The following is a 27213-nucleotide window of genomic DNA, read 5'->3' as shown; positions in this document are numbered from 1 at the left end:
AATTCACAGGGCAATTACACACTGGGGATTATTCTAGTTACATGAAACTAGAATTTACATGAAACTAGAATTAGTTACATGAAAGTTCTTCTTCTTCTTCACAACATTTGGGGCATGCATATACAATTCTATATGAACTAAGGTATTTCATTACCTACCCAAACACACATAACAATATATTTATACAGGCTGGGGTACCCAGCATTGCCCGGTGCTGTTGTTATTCTGTCGGCATTTTGAAGAAATCGAATTTTTTTAATTTTATTTTATTGTGGGGACCTAGAACACTTCCATACACCCACTAAGAAATGGATCTGGGATCATTTAACATTACCTTTCACATAGCTACAAAGTCTTTGGCACTATAGAGTGATAAAAATGTCCAAAATCCAACTTGAAAAACTTTTTGGCTCAAACCACTCCCCTGGCACTCATTGAAGTTTGACTAAGATCCGTTCAGTCATCTCTGCGAAAATGGCTACCGGTGCACACAGACACACACACACACACACACACACACACACACACACACACACACACACACACACACACACACAGACAGACAAACATTTCTCTTATAGTATAGATATAGATATACAAATAAATCTTCCATTACAAAAAATTATACTAGTGTCTAATTTTACTGTTAAAGCTAAATTCGACATAAAGTGATTTGCTATTATAATGCATTCTCAAAAAGGCTGTTTTCTAACAATAATTTTAAAACTTTTAAATGAACGATTTATAATGGTTTGTTTGCCTGTTGGCAATGTCCAGTTGTCCCAAGCCGATTGCGCAGGTGCTGGAGGCAGAGGTTACCGGTTTGCCTTACTGTCGTCACACTTGGTGTGGCATGATGAGGGCCATCATCTACTCGCCCTGTCGAGTTGAATCGATCCCTCAGTCGAGAAATGGTTGCTGGGTGGACATTTAACCGATGAGCAACAAGTCTTTGTGACATTGTAGAATTCAGCATTCCAATTGCTTGGTTGCTCTCAGCGTTTGTCAATCATAGCATTTTGCAGGTGCGTGCTACAACATTATTGCATGATACTTTTATAGGGCTGGGTGACCACAATACATGTGCAAAACAAAGTGTTGCGTTTCAGGCTACAAGTTCATCAGTTTGAAAGGTCGAACTCTGTCCTTCGATGTATACAGCCTCTCACTTAATTCTAATGGGTTATAAAGGGTAATCCTAATGGGTAACCCAAAGGGTAATTCAAATGGGTTCTAAAGGGTAATCCTAATGGGTAATTGAAATGCGTTCTCACTGGTAATCCCAAAGGGTAATTCAAATGGGTTCTCAAGGGTAATTCTAATGGGTTATAATGGGTAATTCTAATGGTTCTAAAGGGTACTTATAAAGGGTAATTTTAATGCGTAATTCTAAAGGATCATTAAAATGGGTTCTAAAGGGTAATTATTTAAATGCATAATTCTAAAGGGTAATTCTAATGGGTTCTAAAGGGTAATTTTAATACCTAATTCTAAAGGGTAATTTTAATGCGTAATTCTAAAGGATCATTATAATGGGTTCTAAAGGTTAATTTAAATTCCTAATTCTAAAAGGTAATTCTAATGGGTTCTAAAGGGTAATTTTAATGCCTAATTCTAAAGGGTAATTTTAATGCGTAATTCTAAATTGATCATTATAATGGGTTCTAAAGGTTAATTTAAATGCCTAATTCTAAAAGGTAATTCGAATGGGTTCTAAAGGGTAATTTAAATGCCTAATTATAAAGGGCAATTTTGATGCGTAATTCTAAAGGATCATTATAATGGGTTCTAAAGGGTAATTTAAATGCCTAATTCTAAAAGGTACTTATAATGGGTTCGAAAGGGTAATTTTAATGCCTAATACTAAAGGGTAATTCTAATGGGTTCTAAAGCGTAATTCTAAAGGGTAATTCTAATGGGTTCTATAGGGTAATTCTAATGGGTTCTAAAGCATAATTCTAAAGGGTAATTCTAATGGGTGCTAAAGGGTAATTCTAATGGGTTCTAAAGGCGAATTCTAAAGGGTAATTCTAATTGGTTCTAAAGAGTCATTCTAAAGGGTACTTCTGATGGGTTCTAAAGCGTAATTATAATGGGTTCTAAAGGGTAATTATAATGGGTTCCAAATGATAATTATAAAGGATCATTCCAAAGGGTAATTCCGATGCGTAATTCTAAAGGGTTCTAAAGTTATCAGCAGCTGGAAGCGCTGTAACTTGCATGGATTGCACACATTTGACAAACCGAACCGTTTCCTTCGGATACGGGTGCGATTTTTAAATTCTGCTGGATGTTTTAATTTAATCATGCATGGTGTTTCAAGGAATGGGGAATTAAACAGTACGGTATGAAAAAGCATGAAAGTATCCTCTACACTCTACACAGTCTACAAATTGAAATACTGTACTGTATGAAGAGTGTGGAGGATTCGGGTGACTTCGAGATAATTTTGATACATTACGGTACCGTATGGTGAGTACCGTCCTAAAAACAAACAAACATAATTATGTCAGTTGGAACATTAACTTGTACAGTATTTTGTTTTTTCTTTCAGTTTTTTCTCTGCAATCCTTTGGACGCGAAATAAATATATAAATTCTGCCGCCTTCCTTCCTGCGGTGTATACCCAGTAGAATCTAGTTCGGTTGGCAACATCTCCATCTAACTCTTTCACTAATTTTTCTCCCGCTGTATAAAGTTATAAACTCGTGTTGAGTTGCTTTGAATTTGTAATTTGAGCATTATTAAAAATATGAAGCCAGAAATGTGAATTGCGTTTGCATTTCGATCAACTTCAATTAATTTATCTTTGGTGATCGACTTGTGTCACCATGGCTTTCCGCACAGCTTTTAAATCTGGAGGACGAACCGTAAACGCTTGGTTTCCTCGGCACATGGCGAGAGGTATTGTAATTGTATTGGACATCACGTCGTTTCCATCTCTTTTTGGTGTGTTCAATATGAAACGCTGGCGCATTGGCCGTTTGGGCTGTTCGTGTGATTGAGTCGCTATCATTGCATCCGGCCGTGCAGGTGTCCTTGCTATCAAAGGAAAGCTTCGGAACGTGGATTGTGTTGTGGAAGTACACGACGCTCGCATATCCTTTCCCTGTATCTAAATGGTAATTTTGGCAGCTGAGGAGTTGTTTCTGGCTTTGCCGGCACAGAAAGAGAGACTGGCGTTGTCTCTCATCACGTAGACTACGGATTTTTATGTTAAGAAAATAGGCCTTTTATGTTTTGAAAAGTGGGAATTTTTTTTTTTAATGTGAAAAAATCCCGAAATATTTTTTTCTCCCGTTTTATTCATTCTTTATTTTTACCAAGTTTTTCAGAAATCAGTCAAAAAAGAACAAAAAATGGTAAGCTTTTTCCTGCACAACATTAAGCACTCTGGGCTAGTAAACAGGTAAAAAATGACGTTCAGGTACCTTTATTGCAACCGCATTGTTTGATAAGTAGAGGACTAGAAGAAATTGACAAGACCCTTTTAGGAACGGTTAAAGTAGGTGTTTGAAATCATTATCTTGGTCATGTTCTCCTTGGTGAGGCGGTGTCGGCGGTCGGTGAGGACGTTTCTGTAGACGGAGAAGGACCTTTCCACGTCGACGCTGACGATGGGGCAGTACCTCAAGAGGGGGATGTCGGCAAGCTTGACTCCAGCCGGCACACCAACCTCAGATCCGTGCTGATCTCCATCCAGGATCAAAGCCACTGTCCTCGGCACACCAATGTCAGGATTGCGCTGCAGCACCGCCTTGAACTTGGTGAGCAGGATCTCCTTACGGCAGCCTCGGATCTTTTCGAGCTCCTCCTTGGCCTGATCAAGGAGCTGGAAGGCCTTGGCCAGCTTCATGCCGGCCTCCTCCAGCTGCTTAAGGATCTTCGGGATGAACGACACGTGGGCATTTAAGAAGACCAAACTGAGCTTGATGTCCGCCTTTCCGAACAGGTCCTTGGCACTCCGGATTGCCATCGCGTCGTCATCGTTCAGCTGGTCCATAATGTCCTTGACGGCCTCGAAGTGCTTGGCGTAAAACACCGCGGCGTCGATCCACGTCCCCCACCGAGTCAGAATGGGCTCCGGGGGGAGAGAAAGATTGGGCTGCTGCTCCTTCCAAAGGACAACACGCGACGGGGCTTTGACGAACACCTTCTTCGTCGTGGCAATCAGGTCGTTGACGTCCTTGAACATTTCTCGGACTGTCTCGCAGACACGGTGGAGCGCGTGGGCAACGCAAGTCACATGCAGCAAGTCCGGGAAGAGTTCCTTCAGGGCATGGCCGGCCTTGATCATATAGGCCGCGGCGTCGCTGACGAGGACCTTGAGGCACTCCGGCTTGAAATCAGGCCAAAGATAGCGCAGCGTGTCATTGACTGTGCGCACGATCTCCCCGGAGTTGGTCTTCTCCAGAAACATGCACTGGACGAGGTGGGGATGAAAGTACCCCTCCTTGGACAAGCGTCCCGCTATGATGTTGGCCACATATCGACCTGCCGAATCGGTCGTCTCGTCGACGGACAGCCAGATGGGCTGCTGTCCGAGGTCGGCACGGATCCCCGCCAAGGCCTCGTCGTAGCACTTGTCGAGGTAGTGCTTTCGAATCCAGCTTTCATCGGGGATCTGGAGAGTGATGTGCTTCTCCAGGAACGAACGGAGGGCAGGGTTTTCCAATTTCGACCATGGGATGCCAGCGGCCAGCATGGCCTGGCACAGCTCCTGAGCCACGACGTCGCACTTGTGCCTCTTTCCGCCACCAAAGTCCTCCATGGTGGCTTGCGTGACCGTCCTCTTCTTCTTCAAGGCCAAGTTGCTCTTGTGGCAGTCTCCTCGGACATATTGGGCCAGCTCAGACTTCTGCTTCGCCCGGAAAGTCTTTTCACAAGCTCGACAGAAAGCCGTGTCACTCGACACGTACTTGAAGGTGGCCCCATCGCTGCCAGCGTTGAATTCCTTCAGCCACTTGTCACGAAGAGCAGCACTCATCTTGATAGGAGACTTGTTCACACTTTGTGTACACTCTCTCACTGTAGTACACCGCCTCACTGCTGTACACGCTGGGGACGCAAGTGGACGCAACGTTTTGTTTTTGAGATCGATCGCAGTTAAAAATTTCGATCGCAGTTAAAAATTTCCAAAAATTCCCTAATTTTTTTTAGTGTTGCCAGACATTTTCGACCAAAAAGGGCATTTTTTTTTATTTTTCCCGAAAAAGGGCGAAATTTTTTTTTCTCCGAAAATAGCAAAATAATTTTTTTGCGCGCAAAAAAGCCGTTTTATGTGAAAAAATATTTTTTATTTTTTCACATAAAAATCCGATGTGCACTCATCAGCACCAAATACATGTCACTTACATGTAACAAGGAACATGAGAGAAAGGGAGGGAAATTAGGAAGGGAGACTCATAAAAAGGTTGGAAGTAGATATGGAATCCCTCGACTTTGTACAGTAGTTGTTAAGATGTAGTGATGGTGGTGGTGGTTGTGGTTGGGATGATGTAGATATTGTGAATCTTAACAGAGATACATCCCCCGTTCAGGTAGAAATCCACTGTTCAAGGAAGAGCTTGATGTGCGACCACGTCTTCTGCTCCTTAACAAGGCAGACCTCATTTCAGTTGATGATCAGCATGTGGGTTTGTTTATTTAAACTTGTCAAGTTATGTCTTGCCAGCTTGCTGTTCCTTTGTTGAATTTTGGCAGTTGACTGGGCTGGGATGGAAATGGGTTTTATGGGTTTATGGAAGATCGATGTGACAAAGGGTAAAAATAAAACGGAACAAGTACAGATACATTCAAAGTACAGGCAGTCCCCGGGTTACGAACGAGTTCCGTTTTTAAGTCTGTCTGTAAGTCGAATTTGTATGTAAGTCGGAACAGTTACGTGCGGTTCACATCTAGCGTCAACTAGTCAAATGTTTGTCTTAGTATATAGTATATATTTTACCTAAAACATCTATAGGTATAAAACACATTAAAGAAACATTTCTTAAACTGTTTAGATGGAAAAGAAAAGATAATGATTAAAGGTTTAAACACTCTCGTTCCAATTGATGTCTTGCATACCTTGAAACGATCATACCTTGATATATCTCTCCTCTATTTATCTCTTCTGGTGGGAGGCCAGAAGCAAACAGACAATGCAGAAACGGCGAATGCTAAAGCATGAAACCAATAAATTCCACATTCCTGTTGCACCTTCAGTCGCACGTCAGACATGGACAGCAAGTTCGTGAAGGACTTCCATGAAAAACGTACCCGTTCGCAAACAAACGGGTACGTTTGTTTCATTCCCAGTCAATCGCGATTTTGATCCTCTAACCAAATTACCAATAGCCTTTCCATTTCGATAATTAAACCACTGCGTTGCTTAGTGATTAATTGTCGATTTCATCGGGACAGAGCCTTTTACATGCTCCATTACTCTCCCCTTGTCCTTTATAATTGTCCCGATCGTTGACCGACTGTAGCCCAACGCTTTTCCAATGTTTGTTGGCGTTTCACCTCTCTCCGATCGCTTTATTATTTCCACTTTCGTTTCAATCGTGATCGTTTTCCTTTTCTTCGATGCATCACCATCACTTGCATCAGATTTACGCTTTGGAGCCATGATTACGAGGGTAAACACACGAAAAATTTAAGTCAAAACGCAACGCACACAACAGTGTTTACGCGATCCAACTTAAAATGGCTACGACGGTGTGGCGTTGTTCTCCCTCGGGCCGACGAACAGCTGAAAACGCGCAGTATTTTGAGCGTCGCACAAAGTAGTCCGCCCGTTCGTTAGTACGAACCATTGTATGTAACTCAATTTTTTTAATTATAGGCTTTACGGAGGTCGGTACGTAAGTGCGGGCGTTCGTAAGTCGGGCGTTCGTAACCCGGGGACTGCCTGTACACCGCCCCCATGCCAAATAAAGAAATATCCTCCAGCGCAGCATTGCCGGGGCGCCTTTGGCACCCAGCAATACCGCCGTGGAGCTCATAGAGACTGTATTGGGAGGGAGAGGTGCAAATAATTTATTGATTAATTGCATAATTAAAATCAATAAATAATTATCATAAAATATTTTCTTAATCAATTGGCTAATAGCATACCTAAACCACCAGTGCTTTGTCCGAAGCTGTAACTTTTTGAAAATTAATTTAAAAAGTCATTAATCGATTAATTGATTAATCAATAAATAAAAATATATCCCTTATAGCCACATCACTTGGTCAATGACGTATCCAAATATCAGCTTCCTAGCTCAAATGGTGCCTGAGATATATTGCCCAGATGAGAAAGAAAATAAATAAATGATTAATAATGAAAATAAATAAATAATAATCATAAAAAAATAATAATAATCAATTGGCTAATAGAATACCTAAACCACCACCGTTTCAGTTTTCAGTGAAAGGCTCTCACAATCAGCTTCATCGTGGGAGATTCCAATGAATCTGAACGCTTTGGTTTCAACAGCGTGAAGCCGAGCTTGGTGTGAGGCAGGAGCACCTGCCCAGAGGGTAGAACAGTATTCCATTGAGCTGCGGATGAAAGCCTTGTATGTGGTGAAGAGCTCAGGTGTGCCAAGGAAGGACTTCGCACGATGGAGGATGCCCAGTCGGCGACTGGATTTGGAGGCCAGCTTGGAAATGTGGTTTTCCCAGGAAAGATCATGACAGATAGTGAGACCCAAAAGCTTGAGTGACAGAACTTCTTCAAGAGGATTGTTCAGAAAGTAGATGGGAGGGTCTTTTCGGAGAAACATAGTAAGAGTGTGAGATTTGTCAGGATTGAAAGACATGTTCCACTTGTTTGACCAGTCTGATTTTGTCCAGGTCTGCAGAGAGTGAGGAGGCTGCAGGCTGCCGATCTGAGGGATGAGGAATGGAGTGGCAGAGAGTGGAGTCATCAGCAAAGAACTCGAGAGGATTTTCCAGAGAGTCGGAGAGCTTATCGATGAAGACCAGAAAAAGCACGAGGCCCAGAACACCACCTTGGGGAACTCCAGCCTGAACAGGAAGGGGAGATGAGAGAAACTTAAAAAATTAAATAATTCTCATATCCGAATCCATATTCAGATCTTCACCAAAATCGAATCGAATCGTCCTTGTCAGACACCCAACCGGTCCACCAAGTTTTGACCAAATCCGTCCACAACTTTTTGAGATATCCTGCTATGTATAGTTTTTGGCCCTATCTCCCAATGGTGAAGAAGCACTTAAAAAATTCTAGTATCCGAATCCGGATCTTCACCAAAATCTAAAATCTTCACCAAAACCAAAATTCACCAAAATCTTCACCAAAATCCACAACATTTTGAGATATATTGTTCACAAACGGACAAACAGGCAGACATGGGTGAAAACATAACCTCCATCCACCTTTGGACACGTCTCTCGGATAAGTGCATTATAATATAGAATATATATTTATTTATTTGTATATATCACACATACACAGACAATGGGAACTAAACATGTGGGTACCAGCTTTCCAGATGTATGCCATAGGAAGACAACTAACTATACAGCTGTAACAATAAAACTCACTTTGGAGTAGCAAGATGGTGGCGTTCTCCAGGCGAAACGCACAGATTTTGCCTTAAACCCCCTCTAAATCAAGTCAGGGAAATTTGCGGTGAAAGCTAAGAGACCACAGAATGTAGCGTAAACAGCAGCACACCAAATGAGATTGATCGAAAAAGTCAACCCCTTAGCATATTATGTTGTATATTCTCCAGCCTGAACACCAGCCGTTGTTGGTGTTGGGTGTTGGGTGTTGGTGTTGGGCTAGCGGCTAGGGTGCCGAACACCCTGGTGTTGGGCTAGCGGCTAGGGTGCCGGCTTAGGATCCTAGGATCCTGGGTTCGAATCCCGGTCGATCGCTGAATCAACGCGAGGGGGGTTGACTCAGCCTGTCATCCTTCCGAGGTCGGCTAATTGAGTACCAGCTCACTGGTAATTCCCTGTTTGTCGTTAAAGGCGGCAAAAAGGGTTGGCGTCAGGAAGGGCATCCGGCCGTAAAACATTGCTTCAAAAAGGGGACCGAAAAACAACAACAACCACGGTTCCCGAAAAAGGCCAACCCCCGCTTTGCGGGGAAAAATGGCCTCTAAAGGTGGTTATTTTTATTTATTTATTCTGATACAAATATTAACATTAATAATCATAATATTTATAATAACAATGTATGTTAGGATTTGGGCCGAGTGGAGCCCAAGGAAACCATATTCGTTCAGCTGGTAACCTGTCAAATTCAGCTTTATGGAAGTGGTGAGTACGTGTTATTTTGTTTTATTGGGCGAGTAGGATTTCTTCCTCACTTTATTATTCGAAATTGGTGAAAAAAATCAAAAGTTTGACGCTGTTAAGATCGTTTAAATGCAACGTTCTCTCTCACTCTTGTTTTATGTGATAACCTGCACAGAGGATTCTGGTTGAGTTGGCAGCACAGGGTGAAACAAACGTTCTATTCACAGACTGCCTCCAACAGTTGCACCACAGTGTTAAACAGGTAGGGCAGCATGTTGCAGCACCTTGTACCTTACACCAGGTGAAAATTAGTACACTGCAGTTTGTTAAATCGCAGCATCTATCTACAGGATGAATACCAATTTTTGTTTAACGCCGTTTTTAGGTTGCTCCGGCTGTCTGCAAATTGATTCTCTCGGCTCCTCGCCATCATCGAGAAGAGGTGAGTGAAACCTCCGTGGTTTTTGTGATGCACTGCCTATTGCATATAAAGAAACATGCAAGTTATGTTGGTGACAGGTAAAATGAAACGTACATTTTGTTACAGGCAAATGATTATTCCATCATGGTGGTGGGGATTCCAAATGTTGGAAAATCATCGCTCATCAATGCTCTCCGCAGAATAAACCTCAAGAAAGGTTCCTCATTTATCATTTGTCACATTATGTTCGTGCTACAGCAGAGCTGTCTCGTCCTGGTCATACTGGGGATTTAATACTTGAATTTGGTCAAATACAAATTCTAATGTTGATTGGAGAAATTATTATTAGCATTCAAAACTTGATCCACTTACACTGAGTTTATATATGTGACACCCAGGGTTTTTTAATTCTGTTGACGACTATTTGCCTAGCAAGAAATTGTTTCAATAGCCGGTTGGTCAGAAAAGGAAGATCTTTTACTTACATGGTCTGAGGCTCGTAGATGAGCTGCAATACAAATCATGCACTCACATGGAGATAAAGACAGGAGACGACACAGGCCATGTACAGCGGCTGACCTTCGGTGAAGTGACATCACTTACCAGGGCAATCTGGATATCAGCAATTCCATTATTGTGGCAGTGTTGTACTCTCCGCAGCCAGCGGAGCAATTTAAGGAGAATTTTCCCACTCCCCAATTATATGCTAAGCCAAGGGTTTTTTCCCCCTTGAGAATTTTTTTAACAATGTTGGCTTGAAATTCCATATAGACTAACAACAACGACTTCCCAATTCTTGGAGATAGCTCTAATTTCCATTCATACAAAAGCGCTAACTTTATCTGTACCAGTATTTATATTCTTGAAGTTGTCAGGTTCGTCTGGTTGTCCGGCTCAAACCCCAGCCAACCACGTCACGGCTGTTGACTGATTCGGATTACATGTCTGTCCACCACGATACCGTGCCGGGTGGGACAACCGAGCCAGCAGATTCACTGTGCTTAAAGTGTAATTGAAAGGACACAGGGCAGGAATATAAAAAGAAGCAACTGGAACGGCACTCAGTAGAGAGCATACCTCCGCCTGGTTGGCCATAATCACTCAATGGTGAAGAATCACTTTACAAATTACACTAGCTGGATCCGGATCAGGATCTTCACCAAAATTGAAACGATTATTCCTTGTCACATACACAACATGTCCAACAAGTTTCGTCAAATCCATCCATAACTTTTTGAGATATCTTGCTATATGTTGGTTTTAGGCCTATCTCCCAATGGTGAAGAATCACTTTAAAAAAAAAAAACATTCTCATATCCGAATCCATATTCAGATCTTCACCAAAATCGAATCGTCCTTGTCAGACATCCAACCGGTCCACCATGTTTCATCCAAATCCGTCCACAACTTTCTGAGATATCCTGCTATGTATCGTTTTTGGCCCTATCTCCCAATGGTGATGAATCACTTAAAAAATTATGGTAGCCGGATCCGAATCCAGATCTTCACCAATATCTAATCATTTAGTCGGTGTCACATACGCTACATCCCTGCCAAATTTCGTCACAGTTAAATCACCTCCCGCTTGCTCTAGTACATGCAATATGGGAAATAACTACCATATACTACGCAAAGGTAGCCCGTAGTCATCATTCCACAAGAATTCCACAAAGTTCAACCCAGTTTTTATTTTTATAAAACTTTTATATTTCCTGCACATAAGCATTTTCTCAATGTGCAATTGATGGTTCTGTGGTTTCTTCTTAATTTGGATTGGGGATTTCTAATACGTCTTTTACTTTTTAAATGTTGGTTATAGTGGGATCTTAAGTATTTATTACAAATATCTGAAAATAAATGGAAATTATGTGAGGTGCTATTTATGCCGCATTTAATTTGTGTCTTTGTGTGTTTATGCACTTAGCTCTGTAGTCGGATGTTTTTTTTTTAAATGTTCTATCGCATCTATCAATGCGTTGTCCTTGACACATTTAAGGGGTAAAAATGGGGGAAAAAATGTTATGCATGTAATATAGGCATTTTTATTATGTTAAGTTACAGAAACTCAAAAAATTTACCCCTCTAGCGGGGAACATGGCCTTAAAACGATCATAAGTTACAGAAACTGCAACTTATTCTGTAGTTTTGCATATCTAAAACAATTTCTCCTACTGTACATGGCTCACAATTGCTGAGTGCTTGGAACAAGAACATTCATTGGGACCAGTCAGGGACATGTATTTTGCAGAGCAATTCTCCCTCTTGTTAAAAATAAGCTTTTAAATGACTTTTATTTTCTCTCTCTAGATTATGGTAGAATTTTATGTTTAAAATTACTTTTCATCTGTTTTTTGTTTGCATTTAATACTCCATAGGACTTTTATGGAGTAATCTGCCACACCCTTATAGGAGGCCAACCATTTTTTTTTCCTGTGCTCTCATGCTGTAAATGCTGAGCGGCAAATGAGAAAGCTTATCAGCACACATTTTAAAGCCTTTGTTATGACTCGGCGAGGGTCGGAATCAAATCCATGACCTCCCAGACTCAAAGCAGGCATTTCAACAAAAATACAGACTCTGGTCATTTTGGAGAGAACTGATATCACTTCACGAGTTAATTTGTGTTAACCTAATTTTTTGAACATGTCTTCGGCATGAGTAGAGTGGCTTTCTTGTCCCCTTTTCATAGGAAAAGGTTCGCTGGTCGGGGCGACCCCTGGCATAACCAAGTCTGTTCTCACAAGAATCCGGGTTTGCCCATTATCTTTATCGTCCTTTTACTCCCATGATGTTTGTGAGAATATCATTGCATTGCAGTTGTTATTGCAAAATATTATTCTATCGCTGCCAAATAAACATTTGGTGCTTTAATGTCCATATTTCATCAATTTTTGTGGAAAGCAATTGCTTTTTATTTGCATAGTTTTATGCCGTTTGTGTCCTGAATCATAATGTGGTTGTGTCATGTTGTTCTTGGAAAGCCTCTTTTTGTACATTGCTCTACGTGATTACTGTTTTTTAAAAAGAAATTCAGTGCATCTTATGATTCTTCACATCACTGGGTAGTTGTATGTAAAGAGGCCCCTTATAGTTGTAGATATATATATATATATATCAAGATTCTGAAACGTATCTATTTACTTGTATTAAGGAAATGTCTTGGCCATGACGGTGCCCATCAGCCAATGTATCATATCTCACTTCAATTGTTGAAAAAACAAAATGGATATCCATCAACAAGAACTACGGGTGAAAAAGAATCAATAGCATTCATTTATTCAAATTCTGAAGTAGAGTATTGAGTTGAATTTAATTTGGATAAATTGAGAGAAGTTCCCAATATAATGAAGATGCTGTGACAGCTCAGGAACTCTTCAAATTTAAAGGGTTACTTTAACGGAAACTGTGAAAAATTTGTTGTTGGTTTCAAAATGAAGATACATCGGTAAAAAAAAATTCCAATTAATGTCGTTCTTTTATTTGGGAGCTGGCAGTATGGCCAAGAGGTACGCACACTCACCTCTAAGCTGTCCATCCTGAGTTTGAATCCCGACCCAGCTATAAACTGTTACCCTGGTGTTTCACAGGCAGGGTGATTCATCAATGTGTGTGCCGTCTCTCGGATAGATGTTAAACTGGGCGTCCATCTGCTAGCATTAGTTGGTGGACGTTAAATATCCCACTGTATCCTTCGGGAAGAGTAGGCAAGCTATTGCCAACACCATAGCCAAATTCCAAATTCCTGCCCTAACCTTCGACGAACGTCAGGCCTGACCAGCCAGGTTGTGACTTCTTGCATTAAGAAACGTCAGGTTTTGAGGATGATTCGAGATCGTGTTGATGTAGATACTGGGACAATACGTCCAGGTATAGATGACCCTGAAATAGCAAAGGACTATGGTGTCAATGATGATATAGCTGGGGTACACAAGCAATAATGATGTGGAAGGAAGATTCAGGATGTACAGTCGTGGCCAAAAATATTGGCGCCCTTGCACTTTTTTCAAATAACTCACAATTTTCTCTAAAAATAAGTTGAAATTGACAAAAGTATTTGGTCTCCACAATTCTTTATTTCACTGTTAATACTACAGAACCGTTGTTTTTGATTCAGAACTTAATATGTCCTTTTAAATCAGAAAATAAAAAGAAATGGCATTGACAAAATTAGTGACACCCTCGACTTAATATTTGGTAGTACAGCCTTTGGACACAATAACTGCAGCCAAACGCTTCCTATAGCCATGAATGAGCTTCCTACGCCTCTCTACTGGCAGTTTGGCCCACTCTTCTTATGGAAACTGCTCCAGTTCTCCCAGATTTTGAAGGGTGCCTTCTCCCAACTGCTGTTTTCAGATCTCCCCACATGTGTTCAATGGAATTTAGATCTGGACTCATTGCTGACCACTTCAGAACAGTCCAGCGTTTTGTCTTGAACCATTCCTGGGTGCTTTTTTAAGTGTGTTTGTGGTCATTGTCCTGCTGCAAGACCCATGACCTTCGACGGAGACCCAGCTTTCGGACACCGGGTTGAATATTGATTGCTCTCTGATATGCCTTGGTAATCTCCTGATTTCATGATGCCATGCACACATTCGACACACCCAGTGCCATAGACAGCACAGCAACCCCAAAGCATCACTAAACCTCCTCCATGTTTGACTGGAGGGAAGGTGTTATTTTCTTTGAAGGCTTCATTTTGTTTTCTGTAAACATAGAGATGATGTGCTTTACCCAAAAGCTGTAATTTGGTCTCATCTGTCCTCAGGACATTCTCCCAGAAGGATTTTGGCTTGTTCAGGTGTGTTTTGGAAAACTCCATTCGGGCTTTCGTATGTCTCTCTGTCAGCAGTGGGGTCCTCCTTGGTCTCCTACCATAGAACCCCCTTTCATTGAGTTGGCGACGGATGGTGTGAGTTGAAACTGTCGTACCTTGTGTCTGAAGGTCAGCTTGAATCTGTTTGGCAGTTGATTGAGGTGCTTTCTCCACCATTTGAACAATCCTTCGCTGCAATCTTCGATAAAGTTTTCTCTTGCGGCCACGTCCAGGGAGGTTGGCTACAGTTCCATGAGCCTTAATCGTCCTGATAACATTGCGTATGGTGGACACAGGAACATCAAGGTCTCTGGAGATGGACTTGTAACCTTGAGATTGTCCATGCATGACTACAATCTTGTGTCTGACCTCCTCAGACAATTCTCTGCTTTTTTTTGTTTTCTCCATGCTCATTGACAGTGACACAAAACAGTGGAATGACTCCTTTTCTCCATTCAAACTGGTTGAATGAGTGATTTTTATCAATCATGATATACAACATGGTTGAATGATATTCAAACAGGCACCTGCAAATCACCACAGGTGAGTTCAATTCCAAAGTAAAGGAGAATCACCTGCTTGAAATGTAATTATTTCTAACAACTTCTAAAAGCTGCCAATAATATTCCCTGTGCCATTTTAGGATTTTTGTGTGGAATAAGCTAAGATTTTGTAATTTTTTCAGCTTTTTTGTTTTGTTCCACTGCAAACCAAAGAAATACATATGTGGGAACCAATTTTTAACATTTTTCTGGAAGAAATGGTGCATTATTTGAAAAAAGTGCAAGGGTGCCAATATTTTTGGCCACAACTGTACATGACTGTATTTTTTACATTTCAGTTCAATTCATGGAAGATCACGTGGTACATTACCTCATACAATTATGGTTTTGAGAGGGGCGGAGCTGGGAAAGCCAAGGGAGGCACGATAAAATCATTAAAATCTTCTATTCAAAAAGATGTTTGAAGGACAAAGAAGGAATTTTTCAGTGATTTGAATTACCGTTTCCATTTGGACTAACATAAAGTTATAATTCTGTATATATTTAAACATGATGTACAGTAGTGCAAACAGTTTTGTTACGCAAATTAATGAATGCCATTAAATGGAGCAAGTCTTCAAACATTGTCTAAGTGTACATATTGCTATTGATGGTTTTGTTTATGGTATCCTTTGTATATGCAGCTGTGTATTGTTACAAATGTTGTAGAATCATGAGATATGTGTGTGGCAGGTATCTGAAAATCCTCCAATCTCAGTATTGGATACACCTGGTGTAATGAAACCACAGATTGACGCTTTTGATGTTGGAATGAAACTGGCCGTTTGTGGTAAGCAGCAAAGCTAAAGCCTAAAGCCTTCTAGTGTGTGTGTGTGTGTGTGTGTGTGTGTGTGTGTGTGTGTGTGTGTGTGTGTGTGTGTGTGTGTGTGTGTGTGTGTGTGTGTGTGTGTGTGTGTGTGTGTGTGTGTGTGTGTGTGTGCGCGGCGTATAAGTTGATGCTTTTTCCCCCCTTTCCCTCCCCCAAGTCCTGGCCTCGACTTTTACTCAGAGTAGACTTATCTATCTATGTTTTAAGACATTGAATTGCATAAATGTTAATTTAAAACACATGACAGGAAGTTTCCACCTAACATCGTAGATACGTTCCTAAAGAGGACGACGTTAAGCAGCCGACATATTCCCATGGAAGTAGTGTTATAATGGGGAATGCGATCCCAGTGTACATTTTCGGTCCCCTAACACAACTTTAACATCGCTACATATTAGAGACAAATATTAAACAAAAAAATCAATAAAGAACACATGATATACACAAATTGACAATTAAATGAAGTTGCAGTGGTACTCACCAAAATGTAGGGCTGAGATTGCTTGTCGGGACGGGAGAGGTGTGGGCATGGAGTGTAAGGGTTGCATTGAGGGAGACACAGGTCTTCGTGTCTCGGACAGACTGAATAATATAATTTGTGAGCTGGGAAGAGAAAGGAGAGGTAATTCCGGAGTGATGCAAAACTTCCCTCGCCCTGATTGGGCTTTTGGGTGTGCCGTGCAGCAAATCTGAAATCGAGACATCTCTGATCGAGCTGTCAAATGGGTGGTGCGGCAAATCCAGATAAGTCATCACCAAGTTGCCACGAGATGGTCATACTAATATTTGTACAAAGATGAATCTTGTGTTGAGAAGAAAAGAATACAGTACTTAAAATTTTCAACTTAAAAATGTTTTACACTGTACTGTACATAAATGATTGTCCAGAATGTTTGCCATTTGGATGAGTAATTAAATGTTAATCCATTCACTGAAGCATGCCAGGCTACAGGGTGAATCATACGTGGGTACATGGGTTTAGCTGCTAACAGCTCCCACAGTACAGGGTTTAGCTCCCAGTACATGGGTTTAGCTGCTAACACAAAATTTGTTCATACCATGTATTTATACTGTTTTTTTGTTTGTTTGTTTTTTCCTCAAGATAATACAAAATAATACTGTCGTGTTCCTGGCGATTAAAATCTTTCCAAGGAACGGATAGCCGAACAAGCTGTTACTCCAAGGCGTTCATCAAATGTGGCGGAGTTAAAACACGCGGGGAGGGGAAGGGTAGGAGGATGAGGCGGATGCTGAAGAGCGCTTACCTGCACAGATCCCACTGGCAGTCCTCAAACCTGCAATAAATAAACTCAAACAAAGACGGCTTTAAAATGTCCAAAAAAGTAACAAAATGATTTATTAAAAGAAAATACCGATAACAAGAAAAGCGCGACAGTACAACTAAATTCCGAAGGGATCCTCCACACCAGACTTAAACACGGACAAAGGGGAATGTAAAAAGAACTGGAAAATAATGGTGTAATTTAATTGTGAGGACTTAACTCGGATCGGTGTCTTGTCAGTAATGTCAGGCCCCGAGCGCACAGGCCTGAAGCCGCTTCTGCCTTGGCGGAAAGAAGGCCTCGATGCACCCTTATTCACTAGGCCTGGATGAAGACCTCCCGCGCGAGGCGAACGAGCAGGCGTGCAGCCTGCTCCCCAGCCATGCCCATCCTCACGAATTTGGCACGGAAACCGCGGCTCTTCGTTCTTGGCTCTCTGTCGCTTTACGACCACCAGCAAGGTCCCGGACCGCTGCGATGAAGTCCAATGAAGAGAGAAATGTCAGCGCACAGCCGTTTCCCACCAAAATCCGGAACCAAGTACACCAGCCAAAAGTCCATCAGCTCGTTCTTTTCTCGGCCAACCTCTCACGTCATCGGTGCTTCTCCTCCAATCCCCGCAAGCCAACACCACAGGCTCAGCTCTCCACCACTCAACACGCAGTCCACCTTCGTGACGCAGTCCGCCTGTCAATCAAAACCCTGACCAATGGTGTCTCCTTGAGGTATGGCTTTCGGCCTGCCTGACCCTGTGGTGATGTAGCTGGTTGCCATGCCATCGGCAGTGCTCAGAACTGGCTTCCGGTTGGTTTTTATTGTTATTTAATGTAGTTGATGGACAATTCCAGCTCTACGTGTCTAATGCGGTGCCATAAGGGACAAGGGATGTAAATTACAGAGGTTTGACGAACAAGATTGTAGTTAACATAATCCCTATAACTAGTTAACTCAAGGGCCATCCTCGTATGGCCACAATTGTTCACTCTTACGCGACAAATGGTTAAACAAAATCCCTACATGGTGGTGGTTCTTCTACATCACGACAGTCGGAGCATGCTAATTTATACATTCTACCTGGATTAAAGTATCCCTACCCCCACAAATGTAACAATACATTAAACCATAATTTATGGTGTTTTGGCCAAATTAAGCATTTGGCACCATAACATATGGTATTTTGCGGCGGTTTTCACACCACGCATGGAGAAAAATAGTCTTGTGCCGTGATGACAGCGGACGTCATATAGATGCATTCGATGTCTAAGATTATTGTATTCCTGTAATATGTTCTTGTTACTCCTGGTATTATGCATTACTGTTGTTACTGTGATATGTTGTTACTCCTGGGGCTTGCTTGGGATCCTAGGATCCTGGGTTCGAATCCCGGTCGATCGCTGAATTAACGCCAGGGGGGTTGACTCAGCCTGTCATCCTTCCGAGGTCGGCAAATTGAGTACCAGTTCACTGGTAATTCCCTGTGTGTCGCAAGGGGCGACTAACAGGGTTGGTGGCAGGAAGGGCATCCGGCCATAAAACATTGCTTCAAAAAGGGGCCATGGTGCCCAAAAAAGGCCAACCCCTACTCTGCGGGGAAAAATGGCCTCTAAAGGTGGTTCTTCCTGGGGCTTATGGCTCACCCTGTAGAATGGCACTTAGTAGAGCGCATACCTCCACCAGGCTGAACGTTTTACGTTTTGTATCCCATTGATAGACCGGATCTGGATTCGGACTTGAACCAAAATCGTCTCGGCTAGTTCTTGTCACCTAACCTATTCATTCACCTTATTTCGTCCGAGTCCATCCACAATTTTTTGAGATATTGTGCTATATATCATTTTTGGCTCCATCTCTCAACGGTGAAGAGTCGCTTTAAAACATTTTTTAATTGTCATATCTGGATCTGGATCCTGATTTTCACCAAAATCCAATCAATTAGCACAGTAGCACACTGTCCACCAAATGTCCACCAAATTTCGTCTAAATCCATCCATAACCTTTTGAAATATCCTGCTCATAGACAGACAGGGGTGAAAACATAACCTCCGTCCAACTCCGGTGGCAGACAACAACAACAGGCATTTTTAAGGCCATTTTCCCTGCTAGAGCGGGGGTTAGCCTTGCGGTCCCCATGACAATTTAACCTCATCCGGTGGCAGAGGTAATGAACAAATATGCCACATTTCCTAACTGTGCATTATTTAGTTGCTTTGATGAACCCAACGTGGATGAAGGTCCATGATGTGTCTTTTCCTCTACGGACATGGGCATTTGCAGCACAAATTTGGTTTAGAAAGGGAAATAAATTTCCAGGTTCCATCTCAGTGTCTTACTTAGTTTTTACTGTAACTAAAATCCATCTTAAACAGAAACAAACTCAATAGTTTTTTTTGCTCCTGCCCAGGAACGATTCTGGACCACCTTGTTGGAGAGGACATGATCGCAGACTATCTACTATTTGTGCTCAACAAATGCAGAATCTTCAAGTACGTTCAGTCGTGTGTCTGTCGTGACAAACCAACCTATATCATGCACCATCCTACCAAACGTCATGGGTGATACGATTGTATTGATTATGCAAAATAGCCCTTGGATATGTCACTCGTTATCATCTAAGGCCTACCCTAATCATATTACACCTGGACCCTTCAGCCCCATTCACATTCGCGAAGAAACAATGCACAGTAACTGAATAATTTTCTTTAAAATTTCCGTTTTGATTTCTTAATTTTGTTTTTATTTTTATTATTGATTTTGCCACACACACACACACACACACACACACATACACATACACATACACATACACATACACACACACACTTCTCCAGTTGTAGTATGATTGCTGCTATTTTTATTTTACATATGAGGTATGATAACTTATCTCATTGTGGAGTGATGGCAAGGTATCAATGTTTATTAGTCTATTTAATTCGACTTCAGGACAAATTCCTTCTCCATCGACGTGTGTGATGTAGTTTTAAAGTTTATAGATTTGATGTGTCTTTGTCCAGGAAGGTTTGGAGCAGTAAAAAGTAAAATCATAGCCGGGGGGTGGGCGGATGGTTTCACGGTTGGAGGAGCACCCCAATTCTCTATATGTAAATGTGTGTCATATAGTGCTGCATGTTGGAAGTGTGGTCACATGTCCACCTGGACCCAAGACATGACCGAGACCTTTGTTGGTATCCCCAGGCGGCCTGACCATATAGACCTGTTTGTTTGTACATAATTCTTGAAAATGTCAGAGGGCGTTCACTCGCGGGAGCCCTGAGGGCCATGTAAATGCACTCGTATGAGACTATCGACAAATTGTGTACGCATCGACCTTATAGTAGTGGGAGAATTCACCCTTCAGTAAGGATGTTACATCTTTGCTAGTTACATGGAATGCATGACTCAAAAAAACTTTAGTGGTCTTAGCTTTGCATGGTAATGACTCCCCCAATTCTTTCATCACATGAGAGGTTTGATATGGTCACATTTGTTTTGCCTATTAATTTTGAATGAAGACATTCCTAAGACATTGTTAGAATTGATCAGGGTTGCTATTGCATGTAGTCTTCCACTTCATGATTATGTTTCCTTTGGTTAGTATAGAGATTGCAAATATTACCTACTGAATGGCAATGCCCTGTAGATTTGATAATAAGTTGCTTTACTCCTTGGAACTCCTTGGAAGCCTGGTGTTGGCTTAGCGGTTAGGGTGCCGGCTTGGGATCCTAGGATCCTGGGTTCGAATCCCGGTCGATCGCTGAATTAACGCCAGGGGGGTTGACTCAGCCTGTCATCCTTCCAAGGTCGGCAAATTGAGTACCAGCTTTGCTGGGATGAATGATCACGGTGTGTACCCCGGTTTAGAATAGGTACACCGTATCCCTGCTCATCGTAAGAGGCGACCAAGGGTTGGCGTCAGGAAGGGCATCCGGCCATAAAAACATTGTATCAAACAGGGAACCATGATTGTCATGGGGCCCGCAAGGCTAACCCCTGCTCTAGCGGGGAAAATGGCCTTAAAACGATCACTCATTCATTCATTCATTCATACTCCTTGGAACTACTTTAACTCCTCCCTCTCTGGGTTATCATATACCCTGAAACTGAGCAATGAGGTGTGTGTATATGTATGTAATGTATATATATACACACACACATCTGATGCATATGTAGCCACGTCTCACAATTGGAAATTGGTGTTGCATTATTTGCTTGGGTGGTGCATGGGAAACACTAAATAGAGAGCAATCGGAGATTGAGATGAAAACATGATAAATTTGTCTATTTTGCAGGTATGTGGAATATTATGAGCTTCCAGCAGCGAGTGATGACATCTGGTCGGTACTGAAGCACATTGCTGTGCGCATGGGAAAAACACAGAAGATGAAAGCTCTCACTGGCATTGGTGAGTGACGGGATATTATGCACATTAGTGACTTTGAGAATTTATCCTTTCCAGGGACTGCCAGGATACTTTAGAGGTAGCATACTTGCTTTTGAGTTTAGACTGGGTTTCATTCCCAGCAGAATAAGATATGATTACAGGCTGTGGCCCGATACTGCTCAGGCAGGGAGTTACTTCAAATAACATATCCTTCAAAGTGGATGTTAATCTGATTGTCAGTTTTGCTAACACTTGATTGTGGATATTAAATATTCCATAGTTCTTTTGAAAAGAGTAAAGCTTTTTTTTCTTGATATTCTCACCAATTCCAATGCCGACTGCTGTTATTGGACCTGGCGTATTTCTTGCCATTAAACTGCCTTGGCAAAACATAATCAATCAAAAATGGTACATCATCTTTCCATGATATCATGATTGAAATAGCTTTTACAAGTACTGAAGTTCTGGCATGTCTTTGCAGGAAAGATTACTATGCACAGGCCTGACTACAACTTTGCCGCCAACGAGTTCCTGCGCAGCTTTCGAGGTGGCCTTCTCGGCAAAGTCGTGTTCGATTGAGGCCAGAAAACCCATTGCCAAAAAGCTGAGACAATTGTTTAGCTCTGCTATGTTGTGGTGATTGCACATGAAAAACAAACATTGCAGTTTGGAAAGATGAGAGAAGCTGCAACCATTACTTGGGTACTTTCCTCTCCCATAACATTGGTGGTGTCCTTTGATCATGATTCTCCTTCCTTTTTTAAGCTAGACTCAAAATGAATGAACGTTTTCTTCAAATAATTGCGTGACATGTCACTTCTACAATACACTATTTTTAATATCGGTGTCGTGATGCATGGAAGAGTTGAATATTAGAGTGAGACAGTGAACAAAGTGGGGTGAAGGGACAACAGGACATGAACTCTAGGATGCACCATAGCTCAAGAAGATTGCAGGTGAAAGGGGAACAGGGCCACAGTAGTTTTCACTTCGAGCCACAGATCCAATTGGAGGCCTACGTGAACACTGAAACTGTATTTAAAGAATTAAATGTTTATTGCAATGTTTATTGCATTTAAGGAATCGCCATTTACAAACAGGGCCGGATTAACCTTTTGTGGGCGTGGCGCCAAACAAATTTGTGGGGCTCCATTTGGTTTATCTGCTATGTGTTTATACAACGTTTGAGTCCTTGATAAACATGTTGTATATGTTGTAAGAGTACGGCGGTGCTCAGTCAATCGTTCACCAAGTCTGCCACCAAGTACCACCAAGGTCACAAAGTCTGCCAATGTGATCCTATTAATCAAATCCTCTTCCGGCGAGTGTAGTTCTGTTTGGAGAAAACAACTTGCACACGAAGCAGACGACACAGCCAGTCAGTGATGAATAAATCAGCAGGGGCCTATCAATTGTTTCACCATTCGGAGACGCTTGATTGAAGGCTGTATCACAAACCAACGAACCACCTTTAGAGGCCATTTTTCTCCGCAGAGCAGGGATTGGCCTTTTTTGGGCACCGGGGTCACCTTTTTGAAGCAATGTTTTATGGCCGGTTGCCCTTCCTGCCACCAACCCTGTTAGTCGCCTCTTGCGACACACAGGGAATTACCAGTGAACTGGTACTCAATTTGCCGACCTCGGAAGGATGCCAGGCTGAGTCAACCCCCCTGGTTTTAATTCAGCGATCAGACCGGGATTCAAACCCAGAATCCGAGGATCCCAAGCCGGCACCCTAACTGCTAGGTCAACACCAGGCTATGAAGGCTGTATCACAGAGTTTCCTAAAATAAAAAACATTTCAATGTCCATGCATACCCTCTTACATTTATTATTATTATTGCAGACATTTAGGTTAAAGTCAACCCCCGCTCATGGCAGTTTTGCTTCATTTTCATCCGTATCTGCTTTTTGCCTGCGTTTATGAGCATCGCTCGAATGCTTTTTCATCATTTGTGTTACTAATCCTCCTCTGAACTAACTCTAACTCTCCCGCTCTGCATGTGTGGAACTGGAACGTATGCCATTAATAGTGTGGTGACGTCAAGCACCAATAAATGGTAGCATGTTGTTATGCCTCCTCTGAAGGCATTTTATGTTTCAGGTTGTCCGTCCGTCCGTCCGTGATAGGTTTTCGTTACGGCGAGAACTTGAGAACAGCTGAAGGGATCTTAGTAAAACTTGGTGCAGGTATGTATAATGAGGTAAAGATGAACTGATTCGATTTTGGGAACATGAGGTCAAAGGTCAGAGGTCATGTTAGGTAAAAATACTGTTACTGTGATAACTTGTGAACCAGTGATGGGATTCTGACCAAATTTGGTACACTTATGTAGAATGTTGTAATGAACTGTTTAGATTTTGGGGTCATGAGGTCAAAGTCTGTAATGTGTCTATAACTTGAGAAAGGCTGAAGTGATCTAATTCAAACTTTGTACACTTATGTATGATGATATAAAGATTAACTGATTAGAATTTGGGGCCAAGAGGTCAAAGGTCAAAGTCTGTTATCTATAATAATAAAAGGCAGTGTCCGTCCATCCATCTGTCAACTCCAAAACCATGAAATCTAGTGGCCCCAAACTTTGCATGCATACACCTGGACCTTCAACAGATTGCAATGATGAAAGCTGGGTGTTTGGGTGTGTTATAACACCCTTTTTGAAGATGATTAATGAGGTGCTCATAAGAATAAAACCCGATGTGGTGGATTACCAATATGGCGGCCCGCCATTTTGGTCATCCCACTGCACCTAGCTGGTTTCTTAAGTCGCCATTTTGTTTGGGCCTACTCAAACATGCCTTGCCTTGGAAACACGATCGATTATCATTACATAATTGAAGCATATCATCAAAATCTGGATTCCAATATGAGGATTGGATTCTGTAAAAGAAATAATCTCCAAATCTGGAGTGAAATCTGACGAAATTTACCATATCTTGCGATTTTATAACTAAGTGTATATATGCATTTATTTAAGTGAGGTTGTGATTCTCATTCTGGGGTTATTTTTTTTTAATTTAACTTGATAATCGTTTTTAACTTAATTCTTCCTTCCGTGGGAACTGCTTGGAGACGCATTTTTAAAATGAAACGTTTTGAGCAAAGAACACTTTTTTAGTGGTTGGGACAGCTGTTACTGTTGGATTAGAGTCAATTCTGAAGTTGGAATTTTGAAGATCGGGTCGGATTAAGAGTTTGTGGAGCTTATCGCATTGTGGTTTTTAACCATGTGCGGAAATGAAATAAAGAGGTGGAGTGGGAGGTGTTTTGTGTCTTGTGTCACTGTATGTACTGCAATGAGCATGGAGAAAAAGAAAACCAGAGAATTGTCTGAGGAGGTCAGACAAAAGATTGTAGGCAAGCATGGACAATCTCAAGGCTACAAGTCCATCTCCAGAGACCTTGATGTTTCTGTGTCCACTGTACGCAATGTTATCAGGAAGTTTAAGACCCTTGGCACTGTAGCCAATCTCCGTGGACGTGGCCGCAAGAGAAAATTTGATCAAAGATTGCAGTGAAGGATTGTTCGAATGGTGGCGAAAGCACCTCAATCAACTGCCAAACATATTCAAGCTGACCTTCAGACACAAGGTACGACAATTTCAACTCATACCGTCCGTCGCCAACTCGATGAAAGGGGGTTCTATGGTAGGAGACCCATGGGGACCCCACTGCTGAGAGAGAGAGACATAAGAAAGCCTGACTGGAGTTTGCCAAAACACACCTGAACAAGCCAAAATCCTATTGGGAGAATGTCCTGTGGACAGATGAGATGAGCTTTTGGGTTAAGCACATAATCTCTATGTTTACAGAAAACAAAATGAAGCCTTCAAAGAAAAGAACACCTTCCCTGCAGTCAAACATGGAGGAGGTTCAGTGATGCTTTGGGGTTGCTGTGCTGCCTATGGCACTGGGTATCTTGAATGTGTGCATGGCATCATGAAATCAGGAGATTACAAAGGCATTTTGGAGCGCAATGTTTATCCCAGTGTCAGTAAGCTGGGTCTCCGTCGAAGGTCATGGGTCTTGCAGCAGGACAATGACCCCAAACACACTTCAAAAAGCACCCAGGAATGGTTCAAGAAAAAATGATGGACTGTTCAGAAGTGGCCAGCAATGAGTCCAGATCTAAATCCCATTGAACACCTGTGGGGAGATCTGAAAACAGCAGTTGGGAGAAGCTACCCTTCAAATCTGGGAGAACTGGAGCAGTTTTAACAAGAAGTGTGGGCCAAACTGCCAGTAGAGAGGTGTCAGAAGCTCATTCAAACGCAAGGAAGTGCTTGACTGCAGTTATTTTGTCCAAAGGCTGTGCTACCAAATATTAAGTCTCTGGTGTCAATAATTTTGTCAATGTCATTTATATTTTCTGATTTAAAAGGATATATTAAGTTATGAATCAAAAACAAAGGTTCTGTAATATTAACAGTGAAATAAAGAATTGTGGAGACCAAATACTTTTGTCAATTTCAACTTATATTTTGAAAAGATTGTGGGTTATTTGAAAAAAGTGCAAGGGTGCCAATATTTTTGGCACCGACTATATGCTCACCTACAAAGAACTCGGTCATTTTCCACAGATACCTGCCTTCAGTACATGGCAGGCCATCATCGTCATCATTGGCCTGTTCCGGCATCACGTACCTCTCCAAGACATCGCAGCCAATGGCTTGTGATGGTGCATGTTATAAGCACAAAGTGCTTTCTTTCTGCCTTTTATGCTCAAATCCTACACCGTTACAGGAGATTTAGCACAACAATCTTATGCTATTCTCCTCTTTTAAGGACGGTGACTGAAATACTTTTACAAGACGACTTACACTACTGGTCAAAAGTTTTAGAACGCCTCAATTTTTCCAGTTTTTATTGAAATTTACACAGTTTAATGTCTCAATGTACTCTGAAATTAATCATGGAACAAATAAACAATTGGAGATAAAAAAATAAATCATAGAATCTTTTTTTTTTAAACAAAATTTAATTTAAATTTTTGACTCAGCAAAGTAGCCACCTTTTGCAGATATAACCGCCAAACACACTCGTGGCATTCTTTCTACAATGGAAATCGAATATTGTTCGGGAAGTTCTTCCCAACACTGTTGCAGAAGTTCCCACAAATGTGTTGCACTTGTAGGTTGCTTTGCTTTCACCCTTCTGTCTAGTTCATCCCAAACCAGCTCGATGGGGTTTAAGTCTGGAGACTGTGCTGGCCATTCGATGATTTGAAGCCTACCGTCTTGTTATTTTCCTCGAAGGTAGTTTTGACATCGCCTGGAGATGTGTTTAGGGTCATTATCTTGCTGTCGGATGAACCCCTGGCCAACTAGGTGTATACCAGAGAGTATTGCATGGTGCTGTGAAATGCTGTGGTAGCCCTTTTGGTTCAGGGTGCCAGTCACTCTGTGCAAGGCGCCGACTCTGGATCCAGAAAAAGAGCCTCAGACCATCACACTTCCTTCTCCATGTTTGACAGTTGGTGTCACACACTGAGGAACCATCCTTTCGCCTACTCGATGGCGTACAAAAACCCTGCGAGACGAACCAAAGATTTAAAATTTTGATTCATCGGTCCATAAGACCTTCTTCCAGTCTTCAGTCATCCACTGGCGGTGCTTCACGGCCCAGACAAGCCTCTTTTACTTATTTTGCCATCTTAGCAATGGCTTTCTTACTGCCATTCGACCTGTCAAACCTGCAGCT

At 41.8% G+C, this 27213-nt stretch overlaps 1 protein-coding gene across 2 annotated transcripts; it reads left to right on the top strand.

Moving 5' to 3' along the window:
• The first annotated feature begins 2790 nt into the window (after positions 1 to 2790).
• MTG1 (mitochondrial ribosome associated GTPase 1) lies at positions 2791 to 24778 on the top strand. 2 transcript variants are annotated; one of them, XM_068114430.2, is made up of 11 exons: positions 2791 to 2904; positions 3034 to 3111; positions 5541 to 5632; positions 9416 to 9502; positions 9626 to 9682; positions 9788 to 9878; positions 12351 to 12412; positions 15713 to 15809; positions 19533 to 19614; positions 21418 to 21530; positions 21991 to 24778. In XM_068114430.2, the coding sequence occupies exons 1-11, from the start codon at positions 2832 to 2834 to the stop codon at positions 22086 to 22088; spliced, it is 930 nt and encodes a 309-aa protein (XP_067970531.2). In that variant the 5' UTR covers positions 2791 to 2831; the 3' UTR covers positions 22089 to 24778. The 2 variants fall into 2 exon arrangements, with proteins under 2 accessions (XP_067970531.2, XP_067970523.2); XM_068114422.2 differs by having other exon boundaries at positions 2794 to 2904; positions 3034 to 3100; positions 5530 to 5632.
• The last annotated feature ends 2435 nt before the right edge of the window (positions 24779 to 27213 follow it).

This window comes from Myxine glutinosa, chromosome 1, assembly GCF_964187855.1.
Source record: "Myxine glutinosa chromosome 1, kmMyxGlut1.1, whole genome shotgun sequence".
Lineage (NCBI taxonomy): Eukaryota > Metazoa > Chordata > Myxini > Myxiniformes > Myxinidae > Myxine > Myxine glutinosa.
This window is presented reverse-complemented; position numbering and strand designations above follow the sequence as displayed.